We start from the raw sequence: 17,841 nt of genomic DNA on the forward strand, positions 1-17,841 counted from the left end.
AGCATGTGGGATCTTCCTGGACCAGGTATAGAACCAGTGTCCCCTGCATTAGAAGGAGAATTTTTTTTTACCACTGTGACACCAGGGAAGCCCCTAAGTTTTTAATTTTATGAAATTTTAAGTAATTTGACATTATGTAAGCACATATAGCTAATGGACAGTGCATATCTAGACCTATGTGGGAATCAGTAAGCAGCCCTCTGGATAGGTGCATAATTTGTTAATAATCTGTTGACTAATATTCACTCTACATACTTAACCTGGAGTGTTTCCAATTTTTGTACTCAGAAGCTGACTTTAACTTTTCCTATTATGAGTTTAGTAATTCACTTTAAAAATCACACTGTGCCACTTTTTTTTCCACTCAGAGTTTTACAGTTGTCTTTGGCCAAACCCAGTAAATTTTTACCTTATCTGGACTCTACTATATTGGATTGTGTATTCAGATGTTTCCATCTTCTGTGCAGTTAATCAGCAATATTATTTAGTAATTTAATGAAATGGAGGGGAGGGAGCATGGAATGAAATTTGGGAGTTACTTCCCGCATACTCTTCAGGCTAACAACTGTAGTACTTTAAATGTATGTGACTTAAGTGTACCAGGAGTAAATTTCCAAATTACTTTAGGGCAGGGCCAGTGCCTATATTTACATTATTATAGGTCTAAGCTCCAGTCATTCTACCTCATTAGTTGTATGCTTGACTAATCAAGTTGATTTTGCTTTGTGTCAAATCAGAGGAAGAAACTTGAACTGAATTAAAAATAGTATTTTTTCATATTAAGTCTCTGTCTTAATCTTTTTTAACCTTTTTTTAAAAATTGAAGTATAGTTAATTTACAATGTTGTGTTTCAAGTATATAGCAAAGTGATTCAGTTATATGTATATTTATCTACTTCTCAGATTCTTTTCCATTATAGGTTAAGATACTGAATATAGTTCCCTACTATATAGCACTACTGTATAGTGCTATACAGTAGGTCCTTATTTAATCTATTTTATAAATAGTAGTGTATATAGGTTAATCCCAATCTCCTGATTTTTTTCCTTCCTGTCCACTATCCTTTTAGGTATTCATAAGTTTCCCATGTCTGTGAGTCCTTTTTTCTTCAAAACAGTATTAATACCTAATGCCACTCAAAGAAATCTTGGAGCATATGTAATTAATATTTGTAGTATTGTTTGAGATCTTGCACTCTAGTCACTATGTATTTTTACTTCTTTATCCCTTTAAAAATTAGTAGTTGTCTTGGAAACTGTGTAGTGGTCACACTAAAATTTGAAAATATAATTTCACACCAACACAAATCTGCTATGAGCTAGTTTTTCAATACAGAAATAATTTAAAAAAATCTGTTTCATGTCTGTTCAAAATGGGTATTTGGAAGAACTAGTATTATAGTTGTTACCCATCATGGTAAAGATTTCAGAAATTGTCCTAGTTATCACATTCTGAACAGTTTTCATAAAATTATAGAAATGGCAGCAAGATAGCTTGTTCATTTTAGCTTGCAGCTTAATGTAATACCCAAGGAACAAATGTACATTCTTGTATTTCTAAACTGAGTGAAGAGTATGATGCAGTAACACTCTAAACCTTTTTTGTGTTTTACCCCTTTTATCTTTAGTACAGTTGACATATAGCAGTGTCCTATAATTTGCATAGTAGGCCTGTAATTTATACCTTACACAGCTCAGAAGACTTATATTAACTCTATAGACAAATTAATATTTGTTTTCATAAGCTTCCATTTAGCATTGATTGACTCTTGACTTATTGGCATTCATTGTAGGGTTATATGTCACACTTAAAGCCAGAATTCACTTGGAGGTGGGAAATCTGCCTCTTGTTAATATGTAAATATAAATTGAAAGAAAGGAGTCTAATTTATGCCTTATTTGGCTGAGGTGACAGGGTTTCTGCCAGGAATATTTGTCATCCTTCCGCTCTGATTTTATGTAGTTTTCATCTCTTGCCCATGGATTACTCTTTGGCTAGGCCTTGCTGTTTGTTGCTTGCTTCCCTCCACTTCACCTTCCTCCTTTTTGTGCTTGATAATTGTGCATGAAGCAAGTTACTTCTAAAGTTATTACCTTTTTATTTAATATCTGGAGAGGAGCAAGGGATTCTTGTCACACCTGCAAGTGATTAGAAGTGGAATATAAACTCAGTCTTTTTGTACATTCTACATTGTGAGTCCTTACTAAATATTAAATGAATGGAAGTGCTATAATTGCTGTTACATGGAAATGGAAGCATCCCTTTTAAAGGCATTTTTATGGTTTTTTATAGCTTATGTGAGTTTCTAGCCCCTCGTATCCATTTCTGGAATCACCGTTGTATTATTAGGGCAAATAATTTTATTTGATTTATTTGAAGGAAAATAGATTTTATTGTCTTAGTATGATCATGTAAAGTATAATGAAAAAGTTTTAGGAGAAGAAAATGGCAACCCACTCCAGTATTCTTGCCTGGAAAAGTCCATGGACAGAGGAGCCTGGCAGGCTGCAGTCCATGGGGTTACATGACTGAGCATGTGTGCACGAGGGTGGAGGGAGATGGGGTGGTAGCAATAAAGTGGTAGAACTAAAGAAAAAAGGAAAAAGAGTTTTGTTTAATTCTGTTATCAACACTTTTTTCCTTTCCTTATCATTCGTTCTCATTTCTTTAGCTTTTTCTTTCAACATACATCAAAGTATTCTAAAAGGATCTTTTAGTACTTGTTATATACATTTTACTCGGTACCTTATAGAAATAGAATTTTATATTTATAGTTCACAAAAGGAAGCTGTAAACAGTTCTAGATTTGTTTAGTTGGAGGAAAAGGCAGTCTAAAATGTTTGTGTATAATAACCAAATCAAATGAAATGGTTTAGAAGAATATAGTAAAATGAAGATTTAGAATATTTATTCTCAAATTATATTAAGTGAACTTTGCAGAAAGGCTGAATGGAATTAGAAATACTGTTTCTTTGCTATATCTTAGTATTATCTAGTAATAAGACATTCAATGACCATGAATACCAATAGCTTTAGGATTTACTAGTTTTATTTAAATTGTACTGTGGATGGGTGTTAAGAGGGTGGGAATGGCATCAGCCTTAAAGATTGTAAAGCTGTTGTTACTTTATGTGATTAAGGTTTCAGAGACCTAATTTGATTCATAGTAGCATCAAATCCATGAAAGAAATAGTTCTGTTTTGCTTCTACTACAGTTTTCCGGTTTTATTAAAATTCATTTTTCTTTTTTTTTTTCTGGCTTCTTTTGAGACTTTATGTTAATTTGCTTCCCAGGTGGCTCTAGTGGTAAAGAACCCCCCAGCCAATGCAGGAGACCTAAGAGGCATGGATTCGATCTTTGGGTTGGGAAGATACTCTAGAGGAGGTCATACTAACCCACTTCAGTGTTCTTGCCTGGAGAATTCCATGGATGGAGGAGCCTGACAGGCTGCAGTCCATGGGGTTGCAAAAGAGTTGAACTCTACTGAAGTGATTTAGCAGGCACTCATGCATGCAGAGCTATTTTGGGAAATCACAAACCAAGCTTCACAAAGAAAACACTACTAGTCATTTTAAATCTTGAGTTGACACTGAATTTCATGAGTCAGTTTCCAATGTTCTTTTTTTATGTATACATTTTTAAATTATTTATTTTTTTATTGCATTGGGTCTCTGTTGCTGTCTGTGGGCTTTTCTCTAGTTGCAAGGAGTGGGGGCTACTCTTCATTGTAGTGCACAGACTTTTCATTGCAGTGGCTTCTCTTGTGAAGCACAGGCTCTAAGTGCATGGGCTTCAGTAGTTGCAGCTCTCAGGTCCCTAGAGTACGCAGGCTTCAGTAGCCGTGGCCCTTGGGTGGTTCATGGGCTCTAGAGTTTTGTGGGCTTAGTAGTTTTGGCACAGGGGCTTAGTTGTTCCGTGGCATGTGGGATCTTCCTTCCTGGTCCCGGGATCAAACCCATGTCACCTGCACTGGCAGGTGGATTCTTATCCATTGTACAACCAGGGAAGTCTGATGTTTTTGACAGTATTTTCTTGGTTTGTTATAGGCCTCTCTGTTTATAGGAGCTGATTGATATGTTTAACAATATTTTAACCAATCAGAAAGTGGTATATATGCTATCATTCTATTTTCTAATTAAAATTAAAATACATGACTATAAATGTTAATCATGTGACTTTTTTTGTGAAAGAGAAAAGACTAATCCAAGAATATTTTAGCACTCTTTAAATAAGGCTTGTCTTCTGAAAAAATGTATTTGAAGATGTTGTTGATGGGTGTGGTATAAGAAGCCTGATCTGTGAACAATAATCTTTTCTGCCTTGTGTGTATACAGCCTTAAGTCTTTTATTTGGTTAGCAGTTATTGGCTGAGCCTGGTACTGTTTTGATTGTCTTAAGCTTTTGCTGAAAGCAGGCTTCTCCCTGTTTCATCCTCTACCCTACCCCCACATTCCTGAGGTTTGTCTTTGAGGTAGATGTATAGCTACTATTTCCTAGAAGGTCACAACTTTGCTTTACTGTTATGGAGTTGTTTTCAGTTCAGTTCAGTTCAGTCGTGTCCAACTCTTTGCGACCCCATGAATCGCGGCACGCCAGGCCTAGGGAGTTTACTCCCGGAGTTTACTCAAACTCATGCCCATCGAGTCGGTGATGCCATCCAGCCATCTCATCCTCTGTCGTCCCCTTCTCCTCCTGCCCCCAATCCCTCCCAGCATCAGGGTCTTTTCCAATAAGTCAACTCTTTGCATGAGGTGGCCAAAGTATTGGAGTTTCAGCATCAGTCCTTCCATTGAACACCCAGGACTGATTTCCTTTAGGATGGACTGGTTGGATCTCCTTGCAGTCCAGGGACTCTCAAGAGTCTTCTCCAACACCACAGTTCAAAAGCATCAATTCTTCGGTGCTCAGCTTTCTTCACAGTCCAACTCTCACACCCATACATGACCACTGGCAAAACCATAGCCTTGACTAGACAGACCTTTGTTGGCAAAGTAATGTCTCTGCTTTTTAATATGCTATCTAGGTTAGTCATAACTTTCCTTCCAAGTAGTAAGTGTCATTTAATTTCATGGCTGCAATCACCATCTGCAGTGATTTCATCTGCAGGAGCCCAAAAATATAAAGTCAGCCACTGTTTCCCCATCTTATTTCCCATGAAGTGATGGGACCAGATGCCATGATCTTAGTTTTCTGAATGTTGAGCTTTAGGCCAACTTTTTCACTCTCCTCTTTCACTTTCATCAAGAGGCTTTTTAGTTCCTCTTTACTTTCTGCCATGAGGGTGGTGTCATCTGCATATCTGAGGTTATTGGTATTTCTCCCGGCAATCCTGATTCCAGCTTGTGCTTCATTCACCCCAGCATTTCTCATGATGTACTCTGCATATAAGTTATAAGGAGTTGTTTTAGTGGATTTTAAAACATTTCTTCTTGATGCTATAGGCATCATATTGGAGTCTGCTATCTCGAGCTTGATGCCAAGTTGAAGATACAGTGTTTTTTCTAGCAAATGCAGTAGTTACTGGGCTTCCCAGCTGGCCCTAGTGGTAAAGGACCTGCCTGCCAATGCAGGAGATATATGAGACACGGGTTTAATTCCTGGGTCGGGAAGATCCCTGGAGGAGAACATGGCACCTCACTCCAATGTTCTTGCCTGGAGAAGCCCATGGACAGAGGAGCCTGGCAGGCTACAGTCCATAGGGTCACACAGAGTAGTTACCTGGTTTTGGTTAAGCATTATTATCTCTTAGCACCATTGATATCTCCTGTGATATGAGGAGTAGAATTCAGTGTGTTGTTCATCTTTATTGGAAGTGGAAGTTTCTTGTGCTTAGTGATTTTCAGGTTTAGTTTCATGAATTTTTTGTTTTGGAGTGGAGAGGGCTTTTCTCAGTACTAAACTGCTGAATGTGTAGGGTAATTCAAAATAACTTACCTTGTTAAGGTCTCATCAGACAGAGACCACCAGGAACAAGCCTGTAGTCTGACAAAATCAAATGTATTGACTCATAGTGAAGGAGTGTACTCCTGAGGGACCATGGAAGGCCTTTGGGCAAGAGGGAGGAGGGAAGTGTCTTTGTGAATTTTGGCTTACCACTGAATAATTCTGAGGTCAATCTGAAGGAAGCCAGGATTAGTTCTGGATTGGTGGCTGCTTCTGAGGCAAATTGAGAGAAGTGGGGATTAACTAGGGGTTGGGTACTGTTATGAATCAGGGCAGTATAGGAGTTGGGTATATTGTTCCAGTAAGAAATGAAAATACCAAAGTGAGGATGGGGGCATCATTGGTAAGAAAGCAGTAATCACCCAAAGAAGGGGTCATTATGATAGTTTATTTACAACTGCTGCATGACCTTGGGAAGAACAGTGTTTCCTGTTAACTTTGCAGCTGGCTTTATCTGTGTCTGTCTTCACAGCCTGATAATTGCAGAGCTGCTTTTTTCTTTTTCAGCCCTAGCTGATAGTTTACTCTTTCAGTCCCAAGTAGATTTTGATTGTTTCAACATTTGTTCTTATAAGTCTTTTAGAAATGCATGGTCAGCATACAACGATTTGTTATTTTGTTTAAGGGCTTCTCTGGGCTCTCTGTGGCTCAGTTGGTAAAGAATCTGCTTGCAATGCAGGAAACCCGGGTTTGATCCTTGGATTGGGAAGATCCCCTGGAGAAGGGAATGACAATCCACTCCAGTATTCTTGCCTGGAGAATTAGATGGACAGAGGAGTTTGGCAGGCTACAATCCATGGGGTCGCAAAGAGTTGGACATGACTGAGTGAGCAACAAGGGCTTTTCTGGATGTTCTTGTTTGTTGAATCGAAAATCCTTTGTTTAGCCTAGAAATATTTTCTAACACCAGTTCAATGTTCCATGCCAATGTAAAATAATTTTAAAACAAACAGATTTTTCTCCAATGTAAATAGAAAATGAGTGGAGTAGAAGAGTGTTCTAACAACTCTGATGTGGCCATTTCAGAATACTCTTTGGATCTTGGTAAACTTTCCAGTAAAACCTAATTTAGTAGATACCAGAATCCCTGCTGATTTTGTTCAGTGTCTTGCAGGTAGAGGGAATATTGAAGAATATAATATAGAATTTTTTTTTGGTGGGTGAGAACATTTTTTTTCATTTATTTTTATTAGTTGGAGGCTAATTACTTTACAGTATTGTAGTGGTTTTTGCCATATTTTTAATGTTAAAGTTATTTCCTATTTCAGGATTATATTAGGTTGTATTTCCTATAATATCATTAAGTAAACAGCATTGAAATGTAAGGAGACTATTGAACTAGAATCAAGAGACCTGGATTGAACCAAGGGTCTGCCATGTATTGATGTTAGGCAAGACACTTAGTTCCTTTGGGCTTTAATTCCTTCATTTGCGGATTGAACAAAATGCTTGCCTTCACATCTCACAGAATTGCTGTGAATTCAAATGAGATATCTGTAGAATTACTTTTTTTATAGGATTTTATTTTTTCATTTATTTTTATTAGTTGGAGGCTAATTACTTTACAATATTGTAGTGGGTTTTGTCATACATTGACATGAATCAGCCATGGAGTTACATATATCTGTAGAATTACTTTATAAGCTTTAAAATGTTATGCAAATATAACATGTAATTAAGATTTTGGGCCATGTGTGTGTGCTTGCTGCTGCTGCTGCTAAGTTGCTTCAGTTGTGTCTGACTCTGTGCGACCCCATAGACAGCAGCCCACCAGGTTCCTCTGTCTCTGGGATTCTCCAGGCAAGAATACTGGAGTGGGTTGCCATATCCTTCTCCAATGTATGCATGCATGCTAAGTCACTTAAGTTGTGTCCGACTGTGCGACCCCATGGACAGCTTCCCACCAAGCTCCTCTGTCCACAGGATTCTCCAGGCAAGAATACTGGATCGGGTTGCCATTTCCTTCTCCAGGCTCAGTTGCTTAGTTGTGTCCAATCCTTTGTGACCCCATAGACTGCAGCCCGCCAGGTTCCTCAGCCTTTGGAATTTTGCAGGCAAGGATACTGGAGTGGGTTGCCATTTCTGACTCCATGGGATCTTCCTGACCCAGGAATTGAACCCCTGCATTGGCAGGTGGATTCTTTACCACTGAGTCACTGGGGAAGCCCATGATATTGGGTCACAGATGCTGATAATAATGTTGATAATAATGACTCAAATATTAAAGATCTAGTATTCAGGTTATCATCACAAAAAGAATATCTAGCTCACATGCAACTGTAGTGCAGTGTTTTTTTAGTATCTAAACTTTTTAGATACTTTAGTATCTAAACATTTTTAGTATCTAAACTTTTAGTATCTAAACTTATCAGAATCTGTTCTTTGTCTCCAAATCCAGACTTTCCACAAAAGTCTCAGCAAAGTAAGTAATATATATTTCCTAGTTGCCATAATAGAACCCCTTGTAAGAGCTTAGGGTTTGTGGTGGGAGGTGAAACTGGAAAGAAAGGTTTGTTGTTCTTTAGTAACTAAATTGTGTTTGACTTTTTTGTGACCCCATGGACTGTAACCTGCCAGTCTCCTCTGTCCCTGGGATTTCCCAGGCAAGAATACTGGAGTGGGTTGCCATTCCCTTCTCCAGAGGATCTTTCTGACCCAGGGACTGAACCTACATCTCCTACATGACAGGCAGATTCTTTACCACTAAGCCATCTGGTGAGCCAAAGTGAGGTTAGGACCCAATTATTCTGAACTGTCCATGTCAGGAGTCAGCAAAATTTTTGATAAAAGGGCCAGATAGTTTAATTTTTTTGGCTTTCTGGATCATTTGGTCTCTGTTAAAATTTTTCAACTCTGTGGTAGTGTAAAAACAGCTCTAGATAATATGTAAATGAATGAACATGGTGGTGGGCTGAATTTGGCCTACTGACCCTAGTTTGCCAACCCCTGTTCTACAATTATGAATTCAGATTTTATCTTATAGGTACTGAGGAAATATTGGATATTTTTGAATGGGAAAATTATATGATTGAATTTTTTATTTTGAAAAGATAACAGGTGACAGAGGCAGAGTATAGGATAAATTGGAGAAGAGAGAGACTGGAGGAGGCAGGCTGGAAAATCAGAGAAGTCTGTTAGTGTAGATGTAGACAGAAGATGATGAGTGCGGGAGCAGTAGCAATAGAAATTGACATAAGCAAATTGATTCAAGCAAAACTTTTGAGGTGAGATGAATAATACAGTTTGATTGGAAATGGGGCGTAAAGGAGACGAGTTAAAAATAAATCTATCAATAACAAAATTGAGGAGAAGGCGAATATAGAAAACTTGTGCTGAAAGAATAATGAACTTGATTTGGGAACTCTCCATCTGTGGTACACCTCTAGGTAGAGGGGAAGGATGTCTATTAGGTAGAAAATGTGGTCCCGGAGCTAAGGTGAAAGATAATGTTCTGGGTAAAGATTTCACAGTAATTAGTATGTGAGTAGGTAAGATTGCAGGGACAGCATGAAAACAGAGAAGAAAGCCCAGGATAAAATTTGAATGAACTGTAAGCATTTCATCAAGAGTGAGTTGGAGTAGAAAAAAACAACATAAGGAAGTAAAAAGCCAAGATTTACAGAGGCAGGGGGAGAATTAGAAATGATATTTTGGAAGTCATAATAAGAGAACTATAGATTTGATCAATATTCCCTATAAAATTTGCTATTAAATTTGTATTCTCAATGGTTTGGAAGGTTTAACACTAGAAATAATTTTTATTCAATTCAGCAAACACTGTAACACCAAATTGATACAAAACTTTTTCTAAGTATTCAGGGCAGCACTTACTTTCAAGGATTTGACTCTTTGGGAAAGTTTAGACAGATGCTGGAGTATGATTATAGTACAAGGCATTGTCTCAGTCCTTTGAAACTGCTATAACAAAATAGTATAGACAAAGTTATTTATAAACAACATTTATTTTTGACTGTTCTGGAGTTTGAGAAGTCTAAAATTAGGCTCTAGCAGATTTAGTGTCTGATTAGGACCAGTTTTCTGGTTCATAGATACCTTACATGGAGGAAGGAGCAAGGTAACTTTCTTAGGCCTCTTTTGTAAGGCCACTAATTTACTTCCCTGAAGGTTCCACATCCATTGTTCAGTCACTAAGTCATGTCTGACTCTTTGTAACTCCATGAACTGCAGCACACCAGGCTTCTCTGTCCTTCACTGTCTCCTAGAGTTTGCTCAAACTCATGCCCATTGAGTTGGGGATGCCATCCAACCATCTCATCCTCTGTCACCTCCTTCTCCTCCTGTCCTCAGTCTTTCCCAGCATCAGGCTCTTTTCCATTGAGTTGGCTCTTCACATCAGGTGGCCAAAATATTGGAATTTCAGCTTCAGCATCAGTCCTTCCAATGAATATTTGGGACTGATTTCCTTTAGGATTGACTGCTTTGATCTCTTGGCTGTCCAAGGGACTGTCAGAAAAGTTCAGTCTAAAGCAGACACAGGCTAACTGATTTAAGGGAAATACAATAATGAACATTAAGGAAGAAGAGAGGAAACTGATTAAGAGAAATAAGGAAAGATATTAAGGAATAAGTAATCTTTGAAATGAACTTTGAAGGATAAATTATAACTGAAAGAGGGGAACATTCCAGGTGAGAGTATATCTGCATAGGACAGAAAAAAAGGCTTGTCTGATTTTAAATGGAAAATTTATACCTTGGAGTAGTGTGAATTATGGTTGGATATTTTGGGAAAGATGGGACTGGATTAATTGAACAAATATTTGGGCGTTTTTTGCTCCCAAGGGACTGAGCTCAGTCAGTACATGATACATTAGACATTGATCTCTGTCCTTAAAGTGCTAGTAATTAATCTTAGATCAGAGATGTATGCAAATAACTAATATTAGGACTACGATAAATGAAGCTGGAGAGTTTACTTTTGGTTGAAGTGATTGAAAAATATTTCATGAAAAAGAATGATTTTAGGTTGTGCCTCCAAGGATAAGGATCTTGACAAGCTGTAATGGCTGAAGTTTGGCATAAGACTAAGGGAATAGCATAAGCAAAGGTGATGGGTTGGTAAACTTGGAGAAGTTTAGGTTTGAAGTTGAGGTGAAAGTTAATTTTTTTTTAATCAATAGATGTCTAGTTGCTCCAGCACCATTTATTTAAAATTATATCCTCTTCCATTGCATTTTGATTAGTACTTTTTTAAAATATCAGTTAAGATATTGTAATGGTCTTTATCTTTCTGGCTTACTTCACTCTGTATAATGGGCTCCAGTTTCATCCATCTCATTAGAACTGAATATTTTTGTGAATCTACTTCTTGGTCCTCTATTCTGTTCCATTGATCTATGTATTTAACTCTTTACCAGTACTGCATTGTTTTGATTACTATAGTTACATAGTAAGCCTTAACATTGGAAAGAGAAATCCCTCCCACTTTATTATTTCTTGAGAGTGTTTTCAACATGCTAGGACCTTCTAGGGCCAGCCGGTGCCATTCCATATAAATTTTAGGACAAGGATATTAATGTCTGTTAAAGCCTGTGGAAAGGAATTGCAGTAAGAGCTTACTTAATTGCAGTAAGATCATTTTGGGAGAATGGACGTTTACTTTGTGGAGACTTCCAATCCATGAACATGGTATGTCTCTATTGAGGTCTCCTTTGATTTTTTTCCATCAAAATTTTATAATTACAGTATACATATATTGTACATGTTAAGTATATATATAAGTATTTTTTGAGTGATCAAAAATGGTATTGTGTTTTTAATTTTGGTTTCTGCATATTCATTATTAGTGTGTATAAATGCATTTGATTTGTGTGTGTGTATCTTTTTTCCTATGACCTTGCTGAGTCCACCTATTTCTAGGAGTTTTCAATCTCTTTTTAAACATTTTCTATCTTGCTTTCTTATACTATAGTTTTGGGATTGGATGATTTGGCAGATCTAATTATGTTCTGAGTTGGTTTGGGCTAGAAGTTAAGGTTTGTGTTGAAACCTATTATAGTCATTGTAGCATAGTTTACCTCTTGGGGCAAATGCTAATTTTAAAAAGTTTTTTCTCTTCAAAAGAGCTATTATAGAATATTGGTTAAGAGATCAGCCTCTGAGGTCAGATTGAATCTTGTTTGTATTGCTTACTAGCTTGGGACCTGGGAGAAGTTGTTTAACTCCTTTTTGCCTCAGCTTCCATGTCTTAAAAAGGGGATATGAATAGTAATCATGGGGTTAAATAAGTTAAACATATAATGTAGATGTGCTGCAAAATTCACTTCACTTAATTTTCAGGATAGGTTGTATTATGCTTATAGATTTTATAGGTAAGGAAGAAGATAGGCCACTTGTTCTTTTCTCAATACTGTGTTACGTTTTTACTCCATCATTCTGCCAAAATAGGGGGAATTAGCAGAACCCATTCTGCCAAAACCTATTGAGCTACATGCCTGGCTCTTTTATTTTTCCCATAGGATTACTGATGTATATATCCTTACCCCTGCTCTCCTTGCCCGTCAGACACATGTCCTCATTGTTTACCATTTTGTATTAAATAGTGACTTGGTACCCATAAAAACAAGGAGATGAGTTCACTGCTTTGATCATCAATATCTTTTATTTGGTGGGAGATAAGTATTGCTGCTATGTTTAAACATAAAGCACTAACTGAAGAGGCAGCTATCATATAAGAAGAAAGAACATTGGACCCAAGTTCAAGCACCCTCCTTCTCTGTTTATTATCACCTGTATGACTTTGGAAAACTTGCTTCACCAACCTGAATCACAGTTTATTTATATGTAAATGAGTGGTTTTACTAGAAATTAATCTTTATAAAACCCTTTCAAGCTCTGGCAAAATTCTATAATGTACACTAGTTCAGAGAGAGAAAGGTAGAGCATGGTTGCTTGTAGATTATTTTCTAGGGCCTCAGAAATGGTGATTAACCTCTCAAAATCTTCCCTAGTGTTGGTTTGCATTTTTCCTTTTTATTTTTGACAGATACATATTGTATACATATAAGTTGTACAACGTGGTGTTTTGATATATGTCTGTGACGTGAAATGATTACCACATTTGTGTGTGTAATGAAAACACTTAAGATCCACTTTCTTACCAAATTTCAAGTATACACTAGATTATTATTGCTAATTATTGTCACTAAGCCATATATTAGCTATATATTAGATCTCCAGAATTTTTTTCATCTTAAAACTGAATGTACTCCTTGAATAATATCTCCTTTTCTGTCTCCCCCAAGCCTCTGGCAGCTACCATTCTACTTTATTGTTAGTATGAATTCAATATTTTAAAAAAAAGAGATTCTACATATGGGTGAACTCATGTAATATTTATCTTTTTCTGGCTTATTTCATTTAGCATAATGTCCACCAGATTCATCCATGTTGTCATAGATGGCAGGTTTGCATTTTCTCATTGCAAAAGGCAGCTGTTTTCTCTATCTCCTGCATTTCCTATATCGAGAATTAAAGAGCACAAAGGTCAGTTACTTTTTAAATGTAAATCTCAATGAAAAATTTCATAAGACAGAAAATGATTACAAGTATTAAATTTCTAATTGTACCTGTGGACAAATATTTCTTCTTGTGGTTGAATCAAATGCTTATTTGAGCCTATGCTTTTTTAAAAAATAGACATTTTTAATGCACATTTTTAAAATTGAGGTAATTTGTTACACATATAGTGTAAATTTAAGGATTGCAACATATTGATTTGATACATTTACATATTGTAATATGATGTCCATTGTAATGATAGTTAACACCTCTATCACATTATATAATTATCATTTTATTTTAGCAATTGGAATAATTAAGTTCTAGTCTTTTAGCAAGTTTGATGATTATAAATCAATTCTGTTGTCCGTATTCACTGTACTGTGCATTACGCCCCTAGGACTTATTTACTACTTACTAGAAGTTTATACCCTTAAATATCTGTCCTATCCCCCTAGTCCCCAGCCCCTGATAACCACCATTTTACTGTCTTTATGAATTTGGCTTTTATTAGATTCTGCTTATAAGTGATATTGTATAGTACTTATCTTTCTCTGAGTTTTAACACTTTTATTAAATTCTTCAAGGTCTATACGTGTTGTCACAAATGGCAATATGTCCTTCTTTATCACGGCTGAATAATATTCCATTGTGTATATATTTATATACCATAACTTCTTTATCCATTTGTCTGTTGATAAGTAGGTACATAGACTGTTTCCATATCATGGCTATTGTGAATAATACCACAGTAAACGTGGGAGTCAGAGAAGGCAATGGCACCCCACTCCAGTACTCTTGCCTGGAAAATCCCATGGATGGAGGAGCCTGGTAGGCTGCGGTCCGTGGGGTCTCTAAGAGTTGGACACAACTGAGCGACTTTACTTTCACTTTTCACTTTCACACATTGGAGAAGGAAATGGCAACCCACTCCAGTGTTTTTGCCTGGAGAATCTCAGGGACGGGGGAGCCTGGTGGGCTGCCGTCTATGGGATCACACAGAGTCAGACACGACTGAAGTGACTTAGCAGCAGCAGCAAACATGGGAGTGACTCTCTTCAGTGTCCTATTTTCATTTCCTTTGAGTATATAATGAGAAGTGGAATTGCTGGATCATATTGTAGTTCTTTTTTTTGACTGCACCATGCAGCATGCAGAATCTTAGTTCCCCAACCAGGAGTTGAACTTGTGCCCCTGCAGTGGAAGCGCAGAGTCCTAATCCCTGCACTGCTAGGGAATTCCCTGGTATTCTATTTTTGATTTATTGAGAAACCTCTGTATTATTTTCCATAGTGACTGAACCAATTTACATTCTCACCAACAGTGGACAAGGGTTCCCTTTTCTCCTCATCATTGCCAATTCATGTTATCTCTTATCTTCTTGATGATAGCCTTTCTAACAGATGTGAGGTGATATCTCATTGTGGTTTTGCTTTGCATTTCCCTGGTGATTAGTGATGTTGAACCTCTTTTCATTTACCTGGTGCACATTTGGATGTCTTTTTTGGTTTTAGTTCCTCTGCCTATTTTTTTCCTCTGCCCACTTTTTAATAATATTTTTTTGTTGAGTTTGAGTTCTTTATATATATTGGATATTAACCCCTATCAGATATATGGTTTGCAAAAAATGTTTTCCATTCTGTAGTTTGTCTTTATATTGTCAAATACTTTGCTGAGCAGGAGCTTTTAAGTTTGCAGTCCCAGCTGTTAATTTTTGTTTTTGTTGTTTATACTTTTGATGTCACATCTGAATAATCATTGCCACAACCAATATCAAGGACCTTCCGTATATTTTCTTTTTAGAAGTTTTATGGTATCAGATTTTTGATACATTTTGAGTTAATTTTTGTGAGTAATGCAAGATAGGGATCTGGTTTCATTTTTTGTTGTTGATGTTGGCCTGTGTTTATCCAGTTTTCTCAGCACCATTTTTGAAGAAACTGTCCTTTCCCCATTGAGTGTCCTTGGTTCCATTGACTTTGTTTTAGAACATTAGTTAACTGTACATGAAAGAGAATTAATTCTTAGGTAGGTTGGTAAGAAGTCCTGGGTCTCCGAAGAGGGGGAGAGGGAGGGAGTCTGGGACTCTCAAGGAGGAGAAAAGGACAAACTTTTCTTTTTCTACATTGCTTTGTCTTAGTCACATAAGACTTTTTTTTTTTCTTAAACTCTTGAGTAGTTATGGCAACAATCTTTAAGACTAACTTTCTTTAAGCCCAGAGCTAATGATTATACAAGAAAACAATGCATTTTTCTCAAGGGTATGTTTTTCCTTAAGCTCTGTACTAATGATTATATAACAACAGTGCATCTTGCTCAAGGACATGTTTCTCCTTCTTAACAGGAACCTTCTGACTAATCTTATTTTCTTAAGAAATGTTGTGGGACTGAGTCTGGTAAGACCTTTCTATTGTTAGTTCTAATCTTGTTCACTTAAGATGTATGTTGTGGGAGTGGGTCTGGTAAAAGTCTATAAGGCCTTGGTAAGACTAGCAAGTGGGGCACTCTCCATCCCCCTTCTGATGTCTATGTCAGAAGCTTTCTCTGTCCCTTTTCAGTGTAGTAAAACTTCTGCCACACAAAAGCTCTGCTTAATCAAGCCTTGTCCCTGATCCCAAAGCTAAATCTTCTTTGGAGGTCATAAATTCACCATAAGCTATCACATGGAGGCTTATTTCTGGATTCTCAATATGTTCCATTTGTATGGTTCCATTTGTATGTGGGTGTGTGTTTATACCAGTGCTATACTGTTTTAATTACTATAGCTTAGTAGTATAGTTTGAAATCAGAAAGTGTGGTACATCTGGCTTTGTTCTTTCTCAGGCTTGCTTTGGTTATTTTTGTGTTTTTGTGTTTCCCATACAAATTTTAGGATTGCCTTTTCTGTATCTTTGAACTGTGCCATTAGAATTTTGATACTGGTTGCATTGAATCTATAGGTAGCTTTTGGTGGCATGGACACTTTAACAATCTTTCCATCCATGAGCATGGGATTTCTTTCCATTTGTTTGTTCTTCAGTTTTTTTCAACAAAGTCTTACAGTATTTTTTGGTTTTTTTTGCATAGATCTTTTACATTATTGGTTAAATTTATTCCTAGATATTTTGTTGTTTTTGATGCTGTTGTGAATGGAATAAGCTTGTTTACAGATGTTTCATTAATTTTTGTGTTTAGAAGTGAAACTTTTATCTTTATGTTGATTTTGTATCCTGCAACTTTACTGAATGTGTTGATTCATTCTAACATGTATAAAATCATATCATCTCAAAAAAAAAGAAAAATTATATTATCTGCTAATAACAACTGTTATACTTCTTCCTTTCCCATTTGGATGTCTTTTATTTCTTTGTCTTAGGTAATTACTCTGTCTAGGACTTCAGTACTAAACTGAATAAAAGTAGTGAGAGTAGGCATCCTTGTCTTCCTCCTAGTCTTACAGGGAAACTTTTTTGATATTTTCCATTGAATATGATGTTAATTATGGATTTGTTGCATATGGCCTTTATTATATTGGTATGCTGTTTCTATATCCAATGTATTGAAAATTTTTACCATGAAAGGATGTTGGATTTTTCAAATGCTTTTTCTTCATCTTTTGTGATGATTATGTGATTTTTATATTTTAATATATTATTGTTATACATTATAGTTACTGATTTGCATATGTTGAACCATCCTTGTATCCTAGGAATAAATTCCACTTGATCATTGTCTATGATTCTTTTAATGTTTTCTTGAATTCAGTTTGCTGATATTTTGTTGATAACTTTTTGCATCTGTGGTCATTAAGATATTGATATGCAGTTTTCCTATAATGTCATTATCTGACTTTCAGTTCAGCTCAGTCACTCAGTCATGTCCGACTCTTTACAACCCAATGAATTGCAGCACGCCAGGCCTCCCTGTCCATCACCAACTCCTGGAGTTTACTCAAACTTATGTCCATCGAGTTGGTGATGCCATCCAGCCATTTCATCCTCTGTCATCCCCTTCTCCTCCTGCCCCCAATCCCTCCCAGCATCAGGGTCTTTTCCAATGAGTCAGCTCTTCACATTAGGTGGCCAAAGTACTGGAGTTTCAGCTTCAGCATCAGTCCTTCCAATGAACACCCAGGACTGATCTCCTTTAGGATGGACTGGTTGGATCTCCTTGCAGTCCAAGGGACTCTCAAGAGTCTTCTCCAACACCACAGTTCAAAAGCATCAATTTTTCGGCGCTCAACTTTCTTCAGAGTCCAACTCTCACATCCATACATGACCACTGGAAAAACCATAGCCTTGACTAGATGGACCTTTGTTGGCAAGGTAATATCTCTGCTTTTTAATATGCTATCTAGATTGGTCATAACTTTCCTTCCAAGGAGTAAGCGTCTTTTAGT

General features: G+C 36.8%; 1 protein-coding gene across 4 annotated transcripts in view; it reads left to right on the forward strand.

Moving 5' to 3' along the window:
• BRWD3 (bromodomain and WD repeat domain containing 3) overlaps positions 1-17,841 on the forward strand; it is a 136,525-nt gene that overhangs the window by 18,462 nt on the left and 100,222 nt on the right. The window contains exon 2 of one of the 4 annotated variants that reach the window (XM_061137255.1): positions 13,327-13,448. The exons of the other annotated variants lie outside the window; for them this stretch is intronic. Within the exon in view, the coding sequence (XP_060993238.1) occupies positions 13,331-13,448 (118 nt within the window). The 5' untranslated portion in view covers positions 13,327-13,330. The remainder of the gene's footprint in view (positions 1-13,326; positions 13,449-17,841) is intronic. 4 annotated transcript variants of the gene reach the window in all.

This window comes from Dama dama, chromosome X, assembly GCF_033118175.1.
Source record: "Dama dama isolate Ldn47 chromosome X, ASM3311817v1, whole genome shotgun sequence".
NCBI lineage: Eukaryota > Metazoa > Chordata > Mammalia > Artiodactyla > Cervidae > Dama > Dama dama.